Here is a 24,546-nt window from a genome sequence, read left to right as displayed (position 1 = left end):
TATGAATGAGTTTGAGCATCTTTTCATATGTTTAAGGGCCTTTATATTTTTTTCTGAATTGCTGTTTGTGTCCTTTGCCCATTTTCCTGTTGGGTTATTGTCTGAGAAATCTTCATAAAATATATTTTGGAAAAAAGAAAAGAAATACTTCAGTGGCTTCACATAATCTTCATCATAAAGTTTAATTCCTTTAATGTAGCATATTGTAATTCTTGCTTAACTTCCCTATCTCTGTCTCTTAGGATTCCCAACCTTGTAAGCTCTGCTGTACCTGCATAGAATTACTTGGTTTCTTACTGGAACAGTACAGTGCTCTCTCACTTCTTCGTACCTATGACGAAGCTATACTCTTTTCTGGGATGGTATTTTACCTTCTGCACCCCCTTCTCTAAACTTTTAATTACCCTTTAAATCTTAGCTCACAATTATCTCCTGCAAAGCCTACTCAGAGCCTCCAATCATTAGTGCGTCTCCTAAGCGCCAATATAGTACTTTGTGTTCATTTCATCTTAGAACTTATTAAATAGCTTATTAGAATTTCCTGCATTTAGTGGAAAGAGCATAGGTTTTGAAATCAGAAAAACATCACTCCAAAACATGATTTGTTTGACTTTGAGCCTCTGTTTCTTTATTTGTAAAATGCAAATTAAATCCCTGTCTCCTAAGATGGTTGCACAGACAAAATAACAGATATGGGGTGTCTGGCACAAAATAGGCTTCAATGAAAATTGACATTCCCCATTGTAAGCACCTTGGAGGAATAAAAAGTTAAATTACAAAAGAAAATTAGTTCAAAGATCTAATTGGCTTTTATTTGTGATTATATAATTAGGCAGCACCTCATTCTATTTTATAGACTGAAGTTCTGCTGAGCATGACAGAGCGGTTCGTTTTTCCTAGGTGGGACCAAGGAAACAGAACAATTAAAAGGAAGTGGATTGGTTGACATCAGGTCCCTACAGGTTACTTTTTTGTGAGGATTAAAGTAGAGACTTCCTTATTATGCCGACTCAGGTTAGCTGGGCTCTTTCTTAATGGTTGCGGTGAATCTCCTGTTTTCAGGAAAAGCTGATCTGTTTGGGGATTTACCTGCTTCCTTAAAGTTTCAGTTGATTATGTAGCACTTCCATAAGTGACTCCATTTCGGTTTGGTCTCCTCTGCTGGGGCCTAGTGCTGGAGGCTAGTCCAAAATATGGCCTCCCCTAAATTTTAACAGTGCAATTCTACAGATTTGTTTTTTCAGCCTACTACTTAGCAAAGTGCCTGATAAATAGGTGTTCAGAAAATGCTTGTAGGATCGAGCCTGTGGCGCACTCCGGAGAGTGCGGCGTTGGGAGCGCGGCGACCCTCCCGCCTCCGGTTCAGATCCTATATGGGAATGGCCTGTGCACTCACTGGCTGAGTGCTGGTCACGAAAAAGACAAAAAAAAAAAAAAAAAAAGAAAAGAAAAGAAAAGAAAAGAAAAGAAAAGAAAAGAAAAAGAAAATGCTTGTAGAATGAATGAATGAATTTGAGGGGGTAAGAGACTGAAAGTTGAAGAGTCCAGATAAGGAGGTTCTTAAAAGTAAGGAGTATTTGAACTAGTCAAAGGGTGGTAAAGAAGCAGAGGAATGGGAGTCATGTAGAGTTAAAATCAAAAGGGACTTAGAGAATGACAGTGTAATTTTTATATCTTTGAATTCTTGATCCATATTTATCAAGTGATGATATCCTAAAGATGACTCTTTCAGCATAATTTTCCTGATGTTGGTTCTAAATTATATACAGTAGAAATCCCCAATCTGATCATTATAAAACCCGCCTTGATTCGTTCATTGATTTTTTCAACATGGTTGTTTAGCTAACACCAGCTGCAGGTGCACACTTAATAAATGTTTTCTGTCCATCCTATCTGACCTTGCCTCTCTGTTACTCTCTATTTCATCACTCAGTTTATCTCTTTATACTTATTACAACATGTAATTGTCTTTTTTGTGTACTGTCTGACTTTATTGACAGAATATAACCTTTGTTAGTCAGGGACAATATTAATTGAATGAGTGAATTTGGGTGGGGAAGTATTGATTTTAGGCAGATTTTAAATAAGGATTGACCAAAAAAGAGTTTCTGTTTAGCTCTGTTACTGTCAGACTTAATAATTCAATTCCACGAATGTTCATTTTGTCCTACATGCACTGTCTTACAGTAGCTAGCCCAATATCCACATTTTATATATATCAGTTAACGTTGGTTAACTGAGACATAGCTAAATGAATTTGCAGCATGTTAACCACGTCTGGCTTTTTTTAGAAAGATCCTAAATCTCTAAATCGAACCCATATTTCTAGTGACTGACGGTATAACTTTCTCTTTGTTCATGTTACTTTCCTCCTTCTGGCATTGAAAATTTAAATCGCTTGTGGATGTGGGGGGGAGGAATGTGAGAAAGGAAAAAATAAATAAATACAGATGGAAGTAGCTGCATCGATATTACACCTTGGAAATTGTCTTAGATGAAATTACTTGCCCACGGTTGGATAACAAATTTACCATTGGCGTGGGGAATCCCCAAGGCTATCCCCAGGTTCAGTGATTTTCAGGGAGGACTCACAGGATTCAGCACATAGTTGTACTCAGTACTATTTATTACAGTGAAAAGATACAAAGCAAACACAGCAAAGGGAAAAGGCACGTGGGGCAAAGTCTGAGGAAACCAGGTGCAAGATTGTGAGTCTTCATCCACTGAAGTCACACAGTGCTTAATTCATCCAGTAAAAAGTTCGCAGGGGTGAAATGGTGCCTACTCAGGAACCCCACTGAAGACTCAGTTTTTACAAGGGGATGGTCACACAGGTCCTCTCTGCCTGACACATACCAAAATTCTAGACTCTTAGAAAGAAATCAGGTGTTAGCATAAATCATACTGTTTGCACAAACATTTTAGGCACAATGGGCTATTCTGATCAGGGAATGGTAGAAACCCTCCCCAAATTCCAATCCCAATCCCCAGATGCCAACCTTGTAAGCAGGACATTCAAAGGATAGCAGTCTCAGGCCTGCTATATAATTTTTTTAGCACCATTTCATACCAGTCCTAAATAGTCGAGCAACCTTAGTTTGTCTGTTGGGAAGACCCTGGGTTTAGTTAGCTTTTCTTTTTTTTTTTTTTTTTAGTATGTGAGGGCTTAGTGCTGCACTGACAATGTTTCAGGTGATAGTTTCCTTATTTATAAAATAAGAATAACTGAAATTCATAGACGTTAAATGATTATCTGTGGTGTAATGCGTAATAATGGGAGAGAGCTGGGATTTAGATCCTTAAATTTAGATCTCTTAATGGTCTACCATAGCTGCATAGGAGAAACAAGTAATCATAGTAAAACTTGTCAGTCACATGCAATTTGCACATTGACAGGACAGAACTATTTAGGCATGTGTATTGGCTATATTTCCCTCCCAGTCGTGTCCTGATTTCTTCAGCTCTGGTCAAGGCTTTTTATCATTAGGAATGAATGAATTTTTCTCTTTCCTTCCCCAGGAAAATCTAATGTAATGGATGCGCTCCGTTTTGTAATGGGAGAGAAAGCAGCTAATTTAAGAGTGAAAAATATTCAAGATCTTATTCATGGAGCACATATTGGAAAACCTATTTCTTCATCTGCAAGTGTAAAAATTGTGTATGTGGAGGAAAGCGGGGAAGAGAAAACATTTACAAGGATTATCCGAGGTATTTTCTGTAGATTTTTGCTTATGTCATTTGATTGTTTAGGATTAAGTCAGATTGCCTGTTCTTTTCTTTCTTTGAAGGGTGATCATTGTTGTTCCACTGGCAAAGAGAAGGAGAGGGTTTATTTCCCCCTGTTCAATAGAAAATCTCAGAGGCAAGGAACAGAATCTATTTGATGTTCCACTAAGACTTCTTCCTTAAGCAGACATTTCAAGGGTACTTCAAAATCTTTCTACAAAACTTTTGAAGTACCCTTGTATTTGTTCAAATGCCCCTACTGTCAAATAGCATTTTTATATCTGGATATTTGGTTAACATATGAGGAGTCTACCTGAAAGAGAGAGAAGTTATAAAAGTTCTTCCTGAGGTTATGTTTATCTGCTTTTCTTATGATGAACTAATTAGATGCATACTTTTGGCTTGTGTAGACAGTTTTTCTTACTATGAAAAGCACCTCGAGTGAAATGTTTGAATTTTTATTTTGTGATTTCTTCATGAATTCCCTGTGTTGGCTGAATAAACAACACTGAGAGTTGTTTATTTATTTTTTTATCCGATGCTTGGATTTCAAAGAGCCTTTATAAATACGTGTATTTGTTTTTGTTTTGTTCTAACTGTTCAATTTTCACCAGAACATTTCTAATGTATAAAAGCTGTCTTATTATTTTATACTGTGCCTTCATGAGTAATTTAAATATTTCACCACTTTATCACCCAGATATATTCATTGGCTAGTTTTCTCACTTTCTTTAGATTTTTGACTCAAAAGTTTCCATATCAGTAAGGATTCCTTTGCCCACCCTATTTAAAATTGCAAAGCCTATACCCACAACACAGAAACTTCCATTCCACATTCCCAGCTCATTTTTACTCCTCAGCATTTACCACTTTCTCACATCCTATTTATTTTTATGGCATATCTTATTTTTGTTTGTCTTCCTGACTAGGATATAAGCTCCTTAAGATCATAAATTTTTATCTGTTTTGTTCACGGCTGTAGAATAGTCTTTGGCATATACAAGGGTCCTGCAAAAGGTTCATGGAAAAATTTGTATTATCTTTCAATTCTATTTTTTCCATAAACTTTCTAAGGTACCGTCCTAATAGACAATCAGTATTTGTTGGCTGATTAAATGATTTTATTAAAATGTATATGATTATATTATCACATCACTGGCCAGTTGAATAACAAAAATGATTTTATTAAACTTCTTTGGTTGTAGAGAGATGTCTGATATTTATGTTTCCTGTAATAGTCTTTATCATTTTATATTAGGCGGATGCTCAGAATTTCATTGTGATGATAATCCTGTGAGTCGTTCTGCTTACACAGCAGAGTTGGAAAAGATAGGCATACCAATCAAAGCGCGACACTGCCTAGTTTTTCAGGTAAGTAGCTGTAGTAGTTTATTGGATTCATAGTTGTGAAAATACATCACTATATTTTATGTGTTCATGTGCTTTACTGTTTTTAAAAGGAAAGTGTTGAGTCGATTTCAATGAAAAAACCCAAAGAAAGAACCAAGTTTTTTGAGGAAATCAGCACTTCGGGAGAACTAATAGGAGAATATAAGGAAAAGAAGAGAAAGTTACAGAAAGCTGAAGAGGATGCACAGTTTAATTTTAATAAGAAAAAAAGTGTAGCTGCAGAGTACAAACAAGCACAATTAGAGAAAGAAGAGGTAAGATGTCGTGAAGATGTAACCAAGTAAGTGTTAGATACCAAAACATTTTGTCTGTTAGAGTTGCTAGGTATTGGCTTGGGATTACCAAGAAGATTTCTTTAATAATATAAGGAAAGAAAGCCCAATGTTCAGTAAAGATAAACTTTTAGATATATCTTTCACTATTTGGGTTCTTAATCCCAAACAGGCAGGACCACCTGAACTACAAAAATGTCTGATTTTCTCAACTAGAAACACGCTTGATAGGTTTATTCCTTATGTAGCAGAGGCTCTGAAACTTCTGGATCTTGACCCCCTTCCACACTTAAAAACCACTGAGGAACACAAAGAGTTTTTGTGCATGTGGATTTTATCTACCAATCCTTCCTGTATTTGAAATCAAACTGGAAATTTTAAAAATAGATTTAACGGTCCATGTAAAAAGCAGCAATAATAAACTTATTACATGTTAACATAAATAAGATTGTTATGAAAAATAACTACATTTTCCAAACAAATTAATTACAAAAGCGACACAGTTTTACATTTTTATGGTCTTCTTAACGTCTGGCTTAATAGAAGACAGCTAACTTCTCCTAAATACTTAACATTAAATCTTTTTTGTGCTAAAGCTTGGCAGTTTTAGCCACCATTGGTTTTTACATCATCAGTGCAAGTGTCAACACTGAAAAAGGCAAATGATGTCTTAGTATTATTATGAAAATAGTTTTGTCCTCTGGGGTTCTCTAAATGGGTCTTGGCGACCCCTAAGAAATCATGGCTGCACTTTTCAAATGCTGTGGTTTTTCTTGGTGCCCTTCACAATGCCTAGTACGAGGGGTCTTCATGAAGTTCATGGAAAGATTAGTATTATCTTTTAGTTCCATTTTCCCACGAACTTTGTGAAGAACTGTATAGTGCCTTGTCTATGGTTGGTAATTGTTTGCATTTTACAGTGATCTTATTCAAACACAAATCAGATCTTGTCTTTCCCTTGCATGAAAGCTTCCAGGGCAGTGCTTCCCACTGCACTGAGAATCTAGTCTCCTTTCCTGCCTACTGATCTGGTCTCTATTCACCTCTCAAGCCTTAACTTCCTCTATTTTTCTACCCTATTGACCTTTCTTATTTGGCGTATACATCAAGCTCCCTTTTATCCTGGTACTTTTGCTATTTCCTCTGCCTAGAGAGCTGTATGCCTGATTTTGCATGGCTGGTTCTCTCGTCCAAGTGTTTATAAAAATGTCATTTTCTTTTCTCAAGCAGGCATTTGCTGACCACCACCCCCAGCCCCTGCGCCAATCTCAATTAGCATCCCCTCCCTTGTACTGTCACATCAGCCTGTATTGTTTCTTTTGGAACATGTATTGCTGTACGAAATGATCGTGTTTATTATTTGTTTGTGTGTTTGTTCTCTGATTCCTCTTCCTCTACCCCGCCCCATTCAAATAACTGGAATATAAGCTTTACAAGAGCACGGACAGTCTGTCTAGTTCTTCACTATATCCTTAGCAGCACATAGAATAGGGCCTAGCACACAGTAGATACTCAATAAGTATTTAAGGAAATAAATGAGAAGTGGATATGTTTCTTATTAGTGGTGTTTCTCTGTTTCTTCATATTTTTTTAATGTGTGTACGTGTCCTTCGTTTTGTCAGTAAAAAGGGGTGGTAGCAGTGAAAGTCAGACTGCAATAGTCACAGTGTAGTGAAATAACTTATAAAATTACAGAACTTGAAACATGATAAGGACAATTAGAATAGTCCAACTTCCTAATTTTTTACAACATCCTGGAGGATGACCATTTAGTTGTTACTTGAAATTCTGCATTGATTAGGAGCTCTCCTCTTGAGGGAGTTCATTCCTTTATTTCTTTATTAATAGCATCAATCTTAAGGAAATTCTTCCTCTTCACCTATAATTAAGAACTATAATAGTCCTATTAGTTCTATCAGTAGGAAAATCTCTTCCCTTCTAGGGACCGTACAAGTTACATGATGCTCTTCCTTCAGTTTACAAATGAGGAGGCTGATGCTAAAAATGTTAATGGACTTGCCAAACTCCTCAAGACAGAAATGGGATTAGGAGCCGGGTTAGGGGTGCCACTCCATTGTTCTTACCAGCACACCACTGAGCACATGAATACAAAATTAATGGTTTCCTGGTTTAATTTAGAAGTGTATTCAGCAACCTTCCCTAAATGATGCTACTTTAGGCAAGAATAGTGTTTCTTAGTGACATCAATGAAAATTCATTAGAGATCATTTGTTGATACAGTCGTTGGGTTTATGAAAGGTCAGCTTAAGTATACTCACTTTTTACTACTGTTGAATTGTACTGTTTTATAGGCAGAGCGTTACCAGAGTCTCCTTGAAGAACTGAAAGTCAATAAGATACAACTACACCTTTTCCAACTATATCACAATGAGAAGAAAATTCGTTTTCTGAATTCTGCATTAGAGAGTGTGAATAGGCATTTGAGTGTCACAAAAGAGTCTCTTTCTCATCATGCAAACAGAGTTAAAGCCAAGAAAAAGGAACGTGGAATGCTAACCGGACAACTACAACAGACAGAAAAAGAAGTAAAGTGAGTCTTTAAAGATAGGTAGCAATAGCTGGGTTTTATGTAGATTGATAGAAAGTAAAAAATAAATGACACTTTGAAAGTTGACTTTTTAAAATAAGGTTTGTACTTTGGAATACTTTTAAATATATAGAAAAATTATAAAGATAGTACAGAATTCTCCGCCCTGTCTCTCGTGTTATTAACATCTTAGTGTGATATATTTGTCAGAATTAATAAACCAGTATTGGACCAATATTTTTAACTTAAGTTCATACTTTATTCATATTTTCTTAGTTTTTTCCTAATGTCCATTTTCTGACCCAGAATACCATATTACATTGAGTTGTCTGTCTCCTTAGGATTCTCTCAGCTATGACAGTTTCTCAGACTTTTCTTGTTTTTGATGCCCTTGACAGTTTTAAGTATTGGTCAGGTTTTTGCAGAATGTCCCTCGGTTAGGATTTGTCTGAAAACATTTCTTATAATTAGACTGGGGTTGTGGAATTCGGGGAGGAAGACGACAGAAATAAAATGCCATTCTCATCATAAGGCATCAGGATGTTAACATGTGATATGTGTCATAGGACATATCACATCCTGTACCACATATCATAATATCAACATGATATCATGGTTGTTACGTTGACACTGAGCACCTGACTTTGTCAGGTTTCTCCATTGGAAAGGTCTTCTTTTATTTCCCCCTTTTCATACTATATTCTTTGGAAGGGAGTCACAAGGCAGAGCCCAAACCTGAGGAACGGGGCGTTATGTTCTGCATCCAGGGCAGAGCATCTACATAATTTATTTAGAATTCTTCTAAACGAGAGGTTTGTCTCTTATTTATTTATTTATTCAATTATTTATTTACATCAGTATGGATATGAGGATATTTTATATTTGAGGTTATAATCTAATACTGCATTGTTTATTTTGTTGCTTAGATTATGGCAGTTTAGATTATGAAGAACTCTGAATGGACTCCTGTGTCCCTTCGACATATCCCCATCATTGGGATTTTGGTTTGGGGGCAATTCCTTACGTTTTCTGCATTACGAGATGTTCCAGGCTCATTTCGTAGGGGCCAGTCCTAGAATCAGCCTGCTCTAGCCTGTGTGAGCTTGCCCAGGGGTCAGTAATTTCTTCAAGGAGTTCTGGTCCTTTTATTGGTATTAGGAACTAAACATCTGGGTGCTAGGTGTGCTCTTCCCTTCTGGATGTCTTTGTTTCTAGGCTTTCTCAGCTGACAGAACTGGGAAATATATGTGTGTATAGTAACTCTTGTAAATAAACATATCTAAGTATTTCCATATATAATCATCTGTATCTTCATTGAACTAAACATGAGTTAGGACTGTCTCTCCGTTTTAATCCATTAACACATGGATCACTCTAGCCTTCTCCTGCTTATATATAACCCCCCATTTCAATGGTGAGAAACCTGGCGTCCACCTTCAGCCATCCATTATCTTAATTGTTCGATTCCAGTAATCACGTATAGCAGTATCAGAATTGTTCACCCATACCTTCAAGGGAAGCAACTTTATAACTGGAGTACAGTGCTTATGAACAATTCCTTTTGATTTTAGTCTTAAAGACTCTGCTCATTTCCAAAATTACTTAGGTGAGCCCTTTTTCCTCCCACCCATTCGGTAAGGTTGTTTATTTATACATTTGTATTTCTTTTATCACATTCTATTCCATTTAGGATCCCTCAGGCTTTCAAGTGATGTTTTGAAGAAATTTGCTTACGTTACGGTTCACTCATGGTGCTCTAAAATTCTATAGGTTTTGACAAATTCATAGTGTCATGTGTCTGCCACTTCAGTATCATACAGACTAGTTTAACCACTCTTGAAAAGTGCCCCTATGCTTCATCTGTCTAACCCTCCCCCTGACCTTGCACAGCCTCTGGCAACCACTGATCTGCTTACAGTCTGAAAGTTGATTTTTAGAATTCATTTTTTAATGTAATTTGATCAAAAGGACTTCTTCCCCTTATATATTTAAAAATATATACTTTCCTTTAAAGCAAACTTTTTTCTTTTTAGATCTCTTCAAGCACTTTTAAATCAGAAGAAGCTTCAATACATTCAAGCCAAAGAAAGCATTTCTCACCACCTGGAAAAATTAGATGTGGCTAAGAAATCAGTAAAGGACAGTGAAAAACAATGTTCTAAACATGAAGATGACATAGAAGCTCTGGAGACAGAACTGGTTGATTTAGATGGTGCATGGAGAAGTTTTGAAAAGCAGATTGAGAAAGAATTGGTAAGTAAATTACGAGACTTAAAACTGGAAGACAGTAAGGTGAAAAAGTCAATATATGGGAAATCTTTTGTACCTATTGTTTCAACTTCTCCTTTTAATTAGAAAAAATGTAAAGGATTTTCTCTCTTTCTGATATTTTAAGAGATTTTCCTCAGAATGTAAATTACAGGGATTAAGATTTTTTAGCCTATACACAGAATCTGAATTTATTCTTCAGACTAAAGTATTTTTTATAAGATTAGATGGCATTATAACATTTATAAGTTAAAGTCTAGAAAATACTTCAACAAGGTTACATGATGTCATTTTGTTATATAAAAGTTAGGTAATTAAGTTATTTAAGGTACTTTTTTTTAATCTCATGATATTATAAAAATTTAAAGGTCAGATATATGTGGCTTTGAAGAGACATCATTTAATTGACAGGAAGGAAATTGATTACTTAAGGTGATTTAAAATGTTCAGTGATAAATTAATATCCAAATTAGTCTATGGTAATTAATTATAATAAAGCAATAATACATATCCAAATATCATAATTGAGAGTTCCAAATATTTTCTCAGCTAAATTTTTATCATTTATCTCTTTCAGTAATTTTATGATTATCTTACATCATATTATATATACTAAAATAATAGTGACTGTATAAAGAGGACAAAGATATGTAATTGTCTCTGGATTTCCCGTTCTCTTAAGATTTTCTGACAGAAACGTTATTATAGGGTTTCTTTTGAATAACTTGTTGCTCTATAGAAGCAGTTTTAAATAAAGAGGGTTTTCTATGATGTTCACATTAGATTACCTGGGGAAGATGGCCAATTATGATCCAATGTATATAAAATTAGCTTTTGATAAGATTAATTATCTGCTAGTATAATACGAAGAGTTTCATGTCGTGTTTCTATAAGTGAGTTAGCAATGTTTCAATGCTGTTTATACAGCTGGATCGTTATGACGAACTTAAGGAAGAAGTAAAAAGGAAAGCAGCTATAACGATCCAACAACTGGAAAAACTGCAGTGGGAACAGAAGGCGGAGGAAGACAGCCTGGCATTTGAAAAGAGGAGGCATGGTGAAGTTCAGGTACCTCAGTTTGTGCCGTGATGATTTGGGATTATCCTCAGTGACATTTTATTCCCTTTTGGTAGTAACGTTTCAATATGTAAATGGATTTACATCAAACATAAGCAATTAAATAATTTCTGGATTACCTGTTATGCTGCTTAGTATTATTTAGGAGATCTTTTATGGTTCAGATATATTTGTCTGCCTTCCCCCATTACAGTGTACATTCTATGAGAGCAGGGATGTTTGTCTGTTTTATTCGTTGATCCATCTCAAGCACCTAGAATAGTTCCTTTTCCACAGCTGATAGTCAATAAATATTTGTTGGATTATTGTATTTTACACCTGAGGGGATCAAAACACAAAATGACTGAGCTAACTTGACTAAGGTAATAAGTGGAGGAATTGGGATTTACTTCCAAACACTTTGTCTTCAGAGTGCTTCTCCTTCACCTTATAGTATACTGTCTCATTTAGTCTTTGGGATTTGGCAGATGGAACTACAAATATGGACGGTGCAGTGTATGATAGTCCTGTGAGTAGAAGAGGTGGCATTTTGTGTCAGAAGAAAAACAAAGATAGTCACATAGCAGGAAATATTTTTAAAACATTTGTGTAATTGTATCATTTGTATCACATTATAAGTTCTATAGTTATCTATAGCACAAAGCCTTCCCTTGCTCTCATTTTCTCCCCACTCCACTCGAAAAAAGAGCCAAAAATAATTTCGTCTTCATATGAGTACCCATTGTTCTTAATCTGTATCTATCTAAGGGATTTTATAAGATTGCACAGAATTTACAATTAACTGGCTCAGGTCTGCTAGACTGGAAGGTTCTTCAAGGCAGGATTCATAATGATGTCCATTGTAAACCTTGCACTTAGTACATGTCAATGAGTGTCGGTTGAGCTGCTGTTGCCTTGTGAATATAAAAAAGAAATAACATGCTCAGGTGGAGAGAGATGGGGAAGAGCTGTGCCCAAACTGAGTTTCCACAGGACCGATGACTCCCTTCACAGATAGGAGGCTCTGTCACTTTCCACAGGTCCCAAGATCTCTGGCGCTGAGCAATAGTTGGTTTTCTCAGACAACCAGCATGATCAGCCAGCATCTCAAGTCCAGAATGCCTAGTACCAGGGTAGTCTGATTATCCCACATTATGCGTCCAGCAGAGCACCCAGGTCCTGACACACCTCCTGTGGGATGGTGAGAGCAAATGCAACCCATGCCTTCTCTTCCTTTGTTGACTCTGGTCTTTTAGATTTTTCTCCAGTAAATCCTACTCTTCCACCTAAGCCAAGTCTGAAATTTGTCCCAGGCCCCTAGGTCACCACCTAAGAGACCCACCTGGCATGTTAAAGTAATGACCATCTAGCATGACACAGGCTCTGGGACTGGCCAGAGTAAAGGCGCAGAAGTGTCTGTTCCCAGCTGGCTGAGCTTGGTACTCTCCTCATTGACGACTCTTGCTCTTCCCTCTCTGGATGGAATTCTTATGTGACATAATAGAACTTAAGTATGGGGACTCTAATTTCAACATGTGTGGGTTCCTACAGCAAAAGAACTGTCTGGCTCATTTTTATAACTCTGGCACCTTGCGTAGTGCAGGTTTGTTCAGTAAATTTGTGTAATAAGTGAGTAAAACAGGATAATTATCTTGGAATACGCTTGTCTTTTTCCACTTGAAAAGTGTGGTATTTTCTTTCCCGGTGGTACACGGAAAAGCATTGTGGTTTTACTTTCATACACTCCTGGTTTTTAGATCATTCAGTACAGATCAATCTTGCTATAGTACACAGGATGAATTAGGTGTGGGAAGGCTTAAAGACATGAAACAAATCGGGGATTACTACATTACTGGATTTAATGATAAAATGAATGGAGCAAGACTTTTGTGAAGTCCTTTCCCCAAAAGTCAATTAGTTGTCCTATAAGTGGTTTAACATTAAACCACACTACTGTCATTACTTGTCTCTTTCCCACCAGACATTACTCCTTGAAGGCAAGGTCTCTGTCCTGTTCATTATCGTATCTCTAGTTCCTACCCCATGGTAGCCAGTGAATAAATGTTTATTGAATGAATTAGTTTGAGGGACAGATAAGAACTGTGTAGATATTTGAAAATAAGCCTTTTGGACTTTGAAGCTACGAGAGTGAATTAGCTGGAGATCAAATATCCAGCAAATGGTGGAGTCACGATTTGAACCCTGATCTGTGCAACTTCAAAGCTCTATACCACACTGCCCTTTCAAAATTAAAATTTGCTCTCATAAATATTTTCATATGGTTGTCTTTGATGTACTTCAAATTTATAACAGCTTACAACGTTATAGTGAGTGTTAGGCATGGGGTGGAATTCCTGTAATTGATTTTAGGTTTCCTTTCCTGTTTCAGGTAAATCTAAAACAAGTAAAAGAACAAATAGAAGACCATAAAAAACGAATAGAGAAGTTGGAGGAGGATACAAAGTCATGCATGTAGGTAGAGTAAAAAAAAAAAAAAGAAAGAAAACCACTCAGCTTTCTTACGTCTCAAGTGTCTGGTTATTTCTGTCTATCAAATGAATGCTCCTCCTGTTATAAAGTTCTCACTCCTGGACTCTTTTCTTTGTTTCCTCCATTGCTTTTCATTTCATCGTAGATTGTTAAAGATTATCCTTGACTACAAAAATAATGAAATATTTAATTTTGGAAATACAAATGTGTAGCAGTAGTGAAACTTTAAGTCTCTTTTGGTATTGATATTTTTAATGAAAGTAGTGAGTTATATCATGAAAGCTAATGCAAGGTTACTTCAGAAAGTTCGTGGAAAAATAGAATTAAATGATAATATGAATCTTTCCATGAACTTTTTGACGAACCCTCATACAACCTAAGTATTCTGTAACTAAGGGTTTCTTTTTAATTGGCATTTCCTTATTATTAAGCTCATGAGGATTGCTCTGGTTATAGTAATCTATTGTTACTATTTCAGTGCGCAGAAATACATATCTTTTGAATCAACAACGAATAATCAAAATTGTATTTGCCCTCATTTGGTGTTAGATTTATTGTATTTTTTTTTATCTTTTCAATATTATTAGAGCACTACTCCATTCCCTTGCAATGCCAGATAAGAGTACGTTGCATGTGGTAATTCCTAAATTTTGGTTTTGCTTTTTGCTATATGATTTGTTGTTGTTATTACGTAGGGATCGCTTGAAAGAGAAGAAAGAGCAAGAGGAAACCCTAGTGGATGAAATTGACAAAGCAAAATCAAGAATGTTTGAGGTTAATGAAGAATTGGATCTTACTGAAAGTGAATTGCAGAATGCTGGAATTGATGACCTTGAGAGAAGATGTCAGCAAAAGAGAGCAGAGATTCTGAATCGCCTTAGTAGACTTTACCCAGATTCTGTGGTAATTAGAATGAACAATTAAAACAAGCCTAAGCTTTCCTGTGTTGTGAAAACAGTATATTCTTATTTGGAACTATAAATATAACATTATTAGGAAGCAAAACAATTCATAAGTCTTTAAGTTTTGTGCTTGGCAATTTACATTTTTTAGTATAACAGTAAATAATTGGGGTAAAATGTAAATTACTTTCGATAGTGTTGACAGGTAAGTAAGTAATTAGTGGGGAGAAGCATTGACATGAACACAGTACCCAAAAAGTCTGAGTTATTGTCAGTATCCCCAAAGGAAACGGGTGCCGTGAAGTAGTCTGAGCCCCCAGATACATTGACTCATACCCCATGTTCTTTATGGTTTTAATTTTTAAAAAAATATTTTTTCAGTGACATCATTGGCATATTTTTATTCTCTAACTACGCATCTAGCATTCCTTATGTGTGTCATCAACCAAAATACAAATCACCTGTTACTTGGTATGTCACCCTCACGGCATTATTTCCTTTGGGATCAGGGGTTCGGTATCTGACTTGCTTGTCATTAACATCATTGTACACTGTGCAGTCATGTTATGATGGCCTGTTTTCAGCATTTGACACTGTTAACCACTTGACCTATTTTGAAACACCTGCCCCTGGCCTCCATGGTACCACACTGTCATGGTTTTCCTTGTACCTTTCTGGCCACCCATCTTCATCTTCTTTACAGTATCCTTTTTGACTTTCTGATTCTTATATGTGGTTTTGACTTCTGGATAATGATGGAGGAGTAAAGCTGGGTCACAGAATCTTTTTTCCACAATTTCTAACAAAATGACAAAAACCTAAATATATCCTTTTCAACAACCAGTCAAACTAATGTTATAAACCTAAAAAATGGTGATAGTCCAGGATATTAAAAAAAAAAAAAAAATTGAAGTATAGCATTGCTTATATTTAACTCTGCCTAAGCCAAGCGATAAGTTGACTATTTCCTAAAATTCTCACTTAGTATACCTTAGTCTAGCAAGAAGCAAACTTATCTGTATCTTTTTGCTCTTCTAACTGGAGGGATTTAGACTAAAATACCGGTGAGTCAGGAAAGGTAACTCTCTAATGCTCTCTGATGAAAACGAAGACTCTATGGCTCCTCATTAAATTGAGAGGCCATTTTGAAGCTCTTTGCAAAGTGGATTTGTCCTTCTCCCCCAAGGTAGAAGAACCTTCGTATAGGATATTAATTTAAAAAATCAGAAGAAAGAGCAGAACTCAGGTATTCAAACAAAGCGTAATCTTACAAAGCCTTAGCTGAGCTCTCACTTACGTTGCCCTCCAACCCCCGAGGTGGTACGAAGGTGGATAAAATAGGAAATACTTGCTCCACCAACTGTTGCTCAAAGGAGTTAGCCTTCTCAGTTCTTTGGGAAAGGTAATCAAGGAAAAGTCTGTCTACAGTCATACCACCCTAACCACGCCCAATCTTGTCTGACCTCGGAAGGTAAGCAGGGTTGGGCCTGGTTAGTACTTGGATAGGAGACCACCTGGAAGTACCTGGTACTGTAGGCTTTAAAAAAAAAGAAAATGAAAAGATTATTACAGCAAATGAAAATAAACGGAGATGCCCACATTAAACCTAAGCAAGACGAAAAGAATCACTATGGCAGCTACAGCTATAAGTATACATAATAATAAAGAGAAAGAAAATATTTAAAAATATTTAGAGGCCTAAAAGTCCAGCCTAAACAGTTACAGAACATAATCCCCCATAAGTGTTTTCTGCTTCGCATAATTTAATAAGAGCTTGAATTCATAAAACTAAGTTCAAATATGAGGATAAACAAAATGAAAAGGAAAACGTGGAGCTAAGAAAACAAATTAAGAACAAACATTATTACTGAATAATAATTAGTTAACATTTACTTAATAAATAAAATAGACGAATAAAATAAGTTAATAAGAATTAGCAAGGAATACTAATAAATAAAATAGAAGTAGCAAGGAGTGAGCTGCACACCTGAAAATCAAATTCTTGACCCAGAAGAAAAGCTTGAGATAATCACATGTAAATGGAAAAGAAAAAAAAAAGAGATTTAAACGTTTAAAGCAAAGATAATAAATATTAAATACTGCGATGAGCTATCATAAGGAAATTGTGTTCTTGAAGTAGAACCTAATAAATGGAAGAGAGTCCAAAGATATACAGTTAAATCTTCAGATATTCTAGAGACTATTGATACAGGATGTTTGACATTCAGACATATTCTAGTAAAGTTTTTGAACTTGCCTAATTCTTGACCATTCATCAGATCTTAGCTCAAATAACACTTCTTCATTGGAAGCCTTCCTTGACTTTTTGGGCTAACCTGATCTCTTTTATATACTCTCAGAGCACTCTTTTTTTTTGTCACAGTGACTAGCTGTGTTTTGTTACATGCATGTGGCTATTGATTGTCTTTCATCCTTACTAGACTGAAAACTGTGTGAGATCAGAGAGTATCTGTTTTATTAAGTAATGTTTATCCAGTGTCTAGCTCAGTCCTGCACGTAGTAGGTGCCTCATAGATACTCATTTAATAAATAGGGAATGAATGAATATTATTTAATTACTACAGTTTTAGAAAATATTTTAGTACTTTGATAAGGTTAGTCCCTCTGCATTACTCTTTTCTTAAATGAAGTGACATGCCTAAATGGACATTTCATAGTAAAACTTAGGTCCATGTGAATGAGTCTATTAAATTATAATTTTATAAATTACTTTTTGTCTACGTTGCTTTGTTACATGAGAAAACAGTGAATTATACGTTCCTCACTATGTATTTGTTTTTCTTTCCTTTCTTGAAACCTGCTAAGTTTGGAAGACTGCTTGACCTGTGTCATCCTATTCATAAGAAATACCAGCTGGCTGTTACCAATCTTCTTGGCCAGTACATGTTTGCCATTGTTGTAGCCTCTGGAAAAGTAGCAAAAGATTGTATTCGATTTCTGAAGGAGGAAAGAGCTGAACCTGAGACATTCCTTGCTCTAGATTACCTGGAGGTAAGAAATTTGTAATGTTGGTATTTAGTAGTGATAAAAACTTGTCTGTTATAGTACGTCTTTATTACCTAAAACTATGGTAGTGACTGAAAAAAATCATTGCCAATTAGCCCATCATTTGCATGGCTAGCGTTGATGTATTGGCAGACAAAGAATAATATCAAGTAGCTGCTATCTTTCTTGATATCACATCATTTTTTTCCTAATCTAGATTTGCATAATTCTATCCTGGTGACTCTGATGTCATTGCTCTAGCAGTACACCACTCTGCAAACCAGCCAGCAATGTATTTTGTTCTGTAGCAAAATACAAATGCTCCTCAACTTGACCATTGCTTTATGTCATGGTAAACCCATCGTAAGTTGAGAATATCATCCATTGAAAATGCATTTAATACACCTAACCTACCGAACCTCATAGCTTAGCAACACAGTGCGCTGCAGGGTGTCGGCTGTTTACTCTTGATCATGTGGCTGGCTGAGAGCTGCAGTTTGCTGCCCCTGCCAGCATCACAAGAGAGCACCACACCGCACACCACTAGGCCAGGAACGGTTTCTACTGAATGTATATCACTTTGACACCATTGTAAAGTCAAGAAGTCATAACTTGAACCATCGTAAGTTAGGGACCATCTAGATAGGAGATGGATAAGATGTATGGTCTGTGGGCGAGATGTCAACTCAGTCTCTATTGTGAATATTTGGTCCAGTGTGTCAACTCTTGGTGGGGCAGGCTAAATTTTGAGCCTTGAGTTATGTGTTGAGATATGTTCCCATGTCCAGAATCTAAATTCCTGCAGCAGGAACTCTGTCATATCACAATTGATATCTTTTGTGATTTTTATTGCCTACCAAAGATAATGTTTTATGATCTGGCAGTCAAGACCCTGAAATGCAGGCAGTGTGCATAGTGGTTAACAGCACATGCCTTAGAGTTGGAGTGCCCTGAGTTTACATCTCAGCCCTACTTCTAATTTGCTCTCACTAAGTTGTTCATAACTTTTCTGGGCTTCAGTTTCTTCATCTATGAAGTAGGAGAATTAATTCTTACTTTATTGGATTATTGCAAGGAATCATTACAGGTAAACCACCTGGCACAGGGCCTGCACAGAGGAGGGTCTCAGCAAGTGCCAGCTGCCCATTGTACTAACACACTTTTGCTTATACCTTCTGCCTCCTGAAACTTCTTAGCCCTAATTCATCTGCCTGTTAAAATCCTGTTCTACTTATTCCCCACTTGAGATGTTTTTCAAGGCAAACTCCTTTTTAACAACATCTCATATAGAAGTATATCAAATATAAAGGGAATACTCTTATCCCTTTTCAGTGTCCAGCTCCTTAATAGTAACTACTTTAGATTGCTCCCATACGCTTCAATTTATATAAATATATATTCGCAAGTGTATATACTCGTGTGTACGTGTGTATATATTAACACACACACACATATACACATTTTGGTTGTATGTAGCGTTTTTGCTGTTTTGCTTTGTCACACAAAAGTGAGATCTTACTTGCAGGATTTCATTAATACATTGCAGGCACTTTTTTGATCTCTTTGTAGATCCAACCTAAGAGTCATGACTAAGAAGGTCTGAAGCCTTTCCTGATGATTTATTCCTAAAGTGTTTTTTAAGTGCCCTAGTGTCGTACCGCTCTTTTGACACGTATGTAAAAGGTTATTATTTTCCACTACATTTCATGGTCTTGAGAGCATGGAGCACTTCTCATGCATTGTTTTCTCCCAAATAAGTAGTGACAGGGCTGAATCTGGACATTAAATCTTCTGGGTTTTGATGAAGTTTATTTTTAATGTTCATGAGCCAATGGTGGGATATAGCTCATCATGTTCTTGTCAAACTTTTATTATGTGTAAGTGCACGCTATTCATCATCTGTCGTCCCGCCTGTATGTGTTTGGTGAGAAAGAACGTAATGAGCAGTTGGTTTATATTTTAGTATATCTAGTATATGAAGTATTTTTTAAACCTTTTAGATCAAGCCAATCAATGAAAGATTAAGGGAGATTAAAGGCTGTAAAATGGCGATTGATGTCATACGGACTCAGTTTCCAAAGCTCAAGAAAGTGATTGAATTTGTGTGTGGAAATGGCCTTATCTGTGAGACTGTGGAAGAAGCCCAGCATATTGCGTTCGATGGACCTGAAAGACGGAAAGTAAGAAAAGATTTGTACTGGGTGCACTTTTGGATACATTGAAGCAGTATTTATAAGACTCATATATTACACAAACAATATTTATATGTGCTTCCATATGTTCTCTTTTATAAAGAAAACTAACATGGGACCTAAGATGGTTACGGCTTCATTAGTTTTTATAATGTTTAGTTGAGTTTTTTAAAATTTAACCTCTGTAGCAGTCCCCAATATCATAAATTATATTTTGGAAAATAGATTTATTGTAATTATATCCTAAAGAAGTTTTTTTGTTTGTTTGTTTTTACTTTATATGGAATAAATGTCCTTGCTGATCCTCAGACTTTCCTTGCCTTTACGTACGTGGTACAAGTATTTTTGTATACCAGGAAAGATTTTAGGTGCTTATTTTCATTCTGAGTTAATTCTTCAATAGCTTAATGGAGATACCGCCTTTTACACATTGAAGGTTTAACACATTTGAATTTAATCAAAGCACAATTGAAATGAGATTATTGAATACTAGTCTCGCAAGGGAATAATTTTGGTTTTAAAAACAAATATTGTTTCACTCTCAGTTGAATAGAGTTTGTATTTAGTTGAGTGATGTTAAATTCCTGAAATTATCTCTCTCTCTCTCTCCTTTTTTTTTTACTCTATATTTTATTTTATTTTTATTTATTTATTTTTTTTTAATTTTATTTTGTCGATATACATTGTGGCTGATTATTGCTCCCCATCACCAAAACCTCCCTCCCTTCTCCCTCCCCACCTCCCCCCCAACAATGTCCTTTCTGTTTGCTTGTCGTATCAACTTCAAGTAATTGTGGTTGTTACTCTCTCCTTTTTTTAAAAAACTACATTCGTGATGAACTGTAACATAGCGCTGAAGGCATAAGCTCTGAATAAGACCAGTGATTCTACTTAGCAATTAATTATGTGTTAGGCAACTTTCTAAACCTCTAATTTTAGTTTTCTCATCTAAAATTGGTGAAATGATATTGCCTGTTTCCTGTGGTTATAAGGATTAAGTTAAGTAATAACATGCAAAATGCTATTATAGTGCCTGGAAAATAACTCTTAAATGATAGTCGTTTTATTGTTTACTAGTCAATTAACACATTTAATCTGGAATGTCCAGAATTGCAAACAGGCTATTCTTATGAGATGTAAGAATTTCCAGTTTTAAATTTAGTGACTTATGTAACATGATTAACTTCTCATACGTTCGGTGCTGCCGTCTATAATAATATTAATAATGATGAGATTACTGTCTTTTAGTAATTACTGTCATTGATTTCTACATATTAAATTTAAGCAAGTATAATAAGTGAGCTAATAAGGTGTCTTCCTTACTTTGCTACCTCATTAACTATAATTGACCTGTATATGTGTAAAATTGACTTTTGAAGATTTGTATGGTAAATTTAAAGTCACATGGGTAAAAGATTGTCTATTCCTTTACTTAGCAAATATTTATGATTTGTAACTTCTTCACAATAACAAGCTTTACCCTGTAGGTTGTATCTTGTTCTCATCAGTATTTCAAAATTTTAATGTTTATTTGTATTATTTGTATCCTAACTATATTCCAGGAACTTTTAGAGAATTTTCTGTGTTTTAGGTTGGGTACAGCAATTGGATAGATGTCACATTTTCACAGAAATCATCTGATGTCTGCCATTTGTGCTCTTGGTTTTCTACAAGTTTGATATTATGTTTTAGAATTTTCTTTATTCAAACATTGCAAGTGATATCACAAAATATTTTGGTTTATATATAAACTATAGTATATATAATCTATATACGTAACTACAAACTACATAAGTTAACAGCAATTCTGCTAGCTATAGTTTTGTTACCATATTTTTGTGATAACTCAATTTTTTAATAATTTAAAAACTTTTGTACTAACATTTCAAAAACTAAAATCTCTTTACATATATTGAATTATTCCATTCACCCCCCTTAAACAGAGACACAACAGTTATTTGCTTCTTTCTCCCATAGACTGGTTGTTATTTTAAAACATGTATAGGAAGATCTATTTGTTTTACCCTTTTAATATGATGGAGCAAAAAAATGTCATTACATAGCTGAATGATTTGTGAAAACATCGTTTTTCAAAATTTGCTCACATTGTACAAGAGTGAATAAAAGTACCGGGTACCGCTTGAACGAGTACCATCGGGAATAAAATGTAGTTGAACTTAATCCTCATACTTTTATATCAGAGTAAGTTCTGGATGGATTAGAAACATAAATGTGAAGAACAAAACTGTAAAAGTTTTAAGAAAAAACATGGAAATATTTTCTCAATCCCAGAGGCAGCAATGCCTTTACAATACGACAGAAAACCCAAAAGCTATGAAAGATAGATAAATTCACGTAACATAAAGAATTCCTACATGGCAAAGACCACCATGAGCAAAATAAAAAAGAAAATGGCGAGCTGGGGGAAATATTTGCAACTCATGGAAAAGAACAAATTTTCCTGCAAATCAAGGAAAAAGAACAATGATACAGTGGGAAAATGGACAAATGATATGAACAAACTTGTTTTCATAAAAGGAAGTATAATTGCTCTTAACCATGAAAACGTAACCTCACCTGTAAGATGGGAAATGCCCCTTAAAACTACATGGAGGTTCTGTTTTCACCCGTCAGACCGACCAGCATCAGAAAGTGTGATGACATTCTGTGGGGCAGGAGGCCTTTCCTTCACGGCTGAGAGTGTAAATTTCTACCTGCTCTGTGAAGGGGAATTCCTAAAAGTTGTACCTTCTAGCAGCTTCACATATAGATCATTTTCACTGTATGAAATGATGTGTGCACAAGGTGTATCCATTGATCCATGTGTGTAATAGGAAAAGTTGGGACCAACCCAGATACCTATACAAGACTAGTTCAATAAAATTAGAATACGTTCATAGAATGCAGTACTATGCAACCTTCAAAAAGCATGAAGCTCTTGATGTATGTCCAAGTATGAGACAATCTCCAAGATATATTCAGTTAAAAAAACAATAAGTAGACTATTTGTGTAAAAATGGGGAAGAAATTTATGCATGTATTTGTTTCTATATGCAAAAATATTTCTGGGAGAATACTCAAGAAATTGAAAGCATTGATTACGTCTAGGGATGGTAGTGGTGCTTGGGGCCAGGAATTCCAGGGACATTTTTCATTCTATTCTTAAATATCTTTTAAATTTTGAACTATGTGAATATCTTACCCATACCAAAATAAAATGTTAATATTTTTCATACCAATAAAATAGGACTTAAAAATACAGTATACTTTGCATAACACAAAAATTGTAGGAGAATCTACTTCACCATCCTATAACGCTGGAACAGTATTTCTTGAAACAATTCAAGTTGGTTCAGGAAATAGTGTGTTATCCTACAGAACAAGTTTTTAATGCCAAAGAATTCCTTCTTTTTGCAGGCCCATGCCCTCTGAACTTTTATGTGATGCTATTTAAAAATTTCCTCACCTCCTTATTTTATGTGAGATCCAGTTGTGCCAGCCAAGTTATTTTTCAGAATGTAACCCCCAAGGTAGGCAGGGATTCTGGCACTGAGCAACTCATATGAGCTATACGTGAAGGAAACTGAAGTCTGGGGGAAAAATGTTTTTCTGGAATAGCAGTTTGACTGTAAGTCAAATGAAAGAAGGTACATTGACATTTAATAGAAATAAATTGTTGTGTACCTAAAAACTACTGAAAACTCCTAAGATTCATAATTCATTGTTTTGTTCCCTACTACATTTTTAAATTTGAAAGAGATGTATAACATAGTAGTTAAGAACATGGACTTAGGTATTTGACTAAGTTGGACTGTAGCCCCTGTGCTATATTGCCTATGGCTTTTAGGCAAGTTACTTAATATCTTTAAGCAAGGCCCGTTTTGTAAAATGGAAATAACATCTACATCAAGTCAAATAATGTATAAGCATTGTGTCAATGCACATTGTGTTCAGTAGTGAGTAGTTGCAATAAAAACAGCATCAGTCACTGCAGCAATAAAGTAAAAGCAACTCCAGAAAATCACTGCACACACTGTTTAAAGAGGCAAAATTGACTTGCCCACGTATCACGGTTGGGAAGAGAGAGTTGGCACTAGAACTTAGTTTTATTTTGGCAGATATTTATTAGCTCAAAATCCTTGACATACTTCTCTCTCTTCTCTCCAAGCAGGCCCCCGTACATTTTTACTCTGTTATACTTTGGTTTACATACATCAGAAATACAAGTAGATAAATGTTCAGTTTAGAAAACTTTGGAAAACAGGAGCTGAAAAAGAAAAAACCTCACCTCATTCCCTAACATAGTTGCCAAGTAAAATATTTGGACATACATATACAAAAAAATTATTTGTTTATCTGAAATTCAAATTTAGCTGGGCATCCTGTATTTTTATCTGCCATACGTGGTAACCACACTCTATAAGAACTACTAGTGAGTATTATACCATATGTGTTATATCTTATGTTATTTTATAAACAACTATATTTGTAAGTTATTTTTATATATACAACTGGGACTTTATAATAAGATTAATTATATATTTACCTAAGTTTACCACTGTTTTTTTAGTTTACTTTTCTTCAATGGTCTCACTTTTATATTCTAATGTTTATCTGTCAGGAATTTATTTTGATGTACATTGTTAGATGTTGGTATTAGCTTTTTCCCCTAAATG

The 24,546-nt window shown here is 35.4% G+C and overlaps 1 protein-coding gene and 1 pseudogene across 1 annotated transcript in view; both read left to right on the top strand.

Annotated features, from left to right (window-relative positions):
* Window positions 1-24,546, top strand: part of LOC134368537 (structural maintenance of chromosomes protein 1B-like) — a 76,620-nt gene that overhangs the window by 4,475 nt on the left and 47,599 nt on the right. Inside the window, exons 2-11 of the mRNA XM_063084973.1 lie at window positions 3,520-3,708; window positions 4,985-5,097; window positions 5,187-5,390; window positions 7,721-7,959; window positions 9,990-10,248; window positions 11,152-11,292; window positions 13,670-13,752; window positions 14,466-14,673; window positions 17,499-17,684; window positions 19,679-19,858. Coding sequence (XP_062941043.1) covers window positions 3,520-3,708; window positions 4,985-5,097; window positions 5,187-5,390; window positions 7,721-7,959; window positions 9,990-10,248; window positions 11,152-11,292; window positions 13,670-13,752; window positions 14,466-14,673; window positions 17,499-17,684; window positions 19,679-19,858 — 1,802 coding nt within the window. The remainder of the gene's footprint in view (window positions 1-3,519; window positions 3,709-4,984; window positions 5,098-5,186; window positions 5,391-7,720; window positions 7,960-9,989; window positions 10,249-11,151; window positions 11,293-13,669; window positions 13,753-14,465; window positions 14,674-17,498; window positions 17,685-19,678; window positions 19,859-24,546) is intronic.
* Window positions 16,093-16,211, top strand: LOC134368822 (5S ribosomal RNA; annotated as a pseudogene).

This window comes from Cynocephalus volans, chromosome X (assembly GCF_027409185.1).
Source record: "Cynocephalus volans isolate mCynVol1 chromosome X, mCynVol1.pri, whole genome shotgun sequence".
Taxonomy (NCBI): Eukaryota; Metazoa; Chordata; class Mammalia; order Dermoptera; family Cynocephalidae; genus Cynocephalus; species Cynocephalus volans.
The sequence above is the reverse complement of the archived record's forward strand: the minus strand, read 5'-3'. Positions and strand labels throughout refer to the sequence as shown.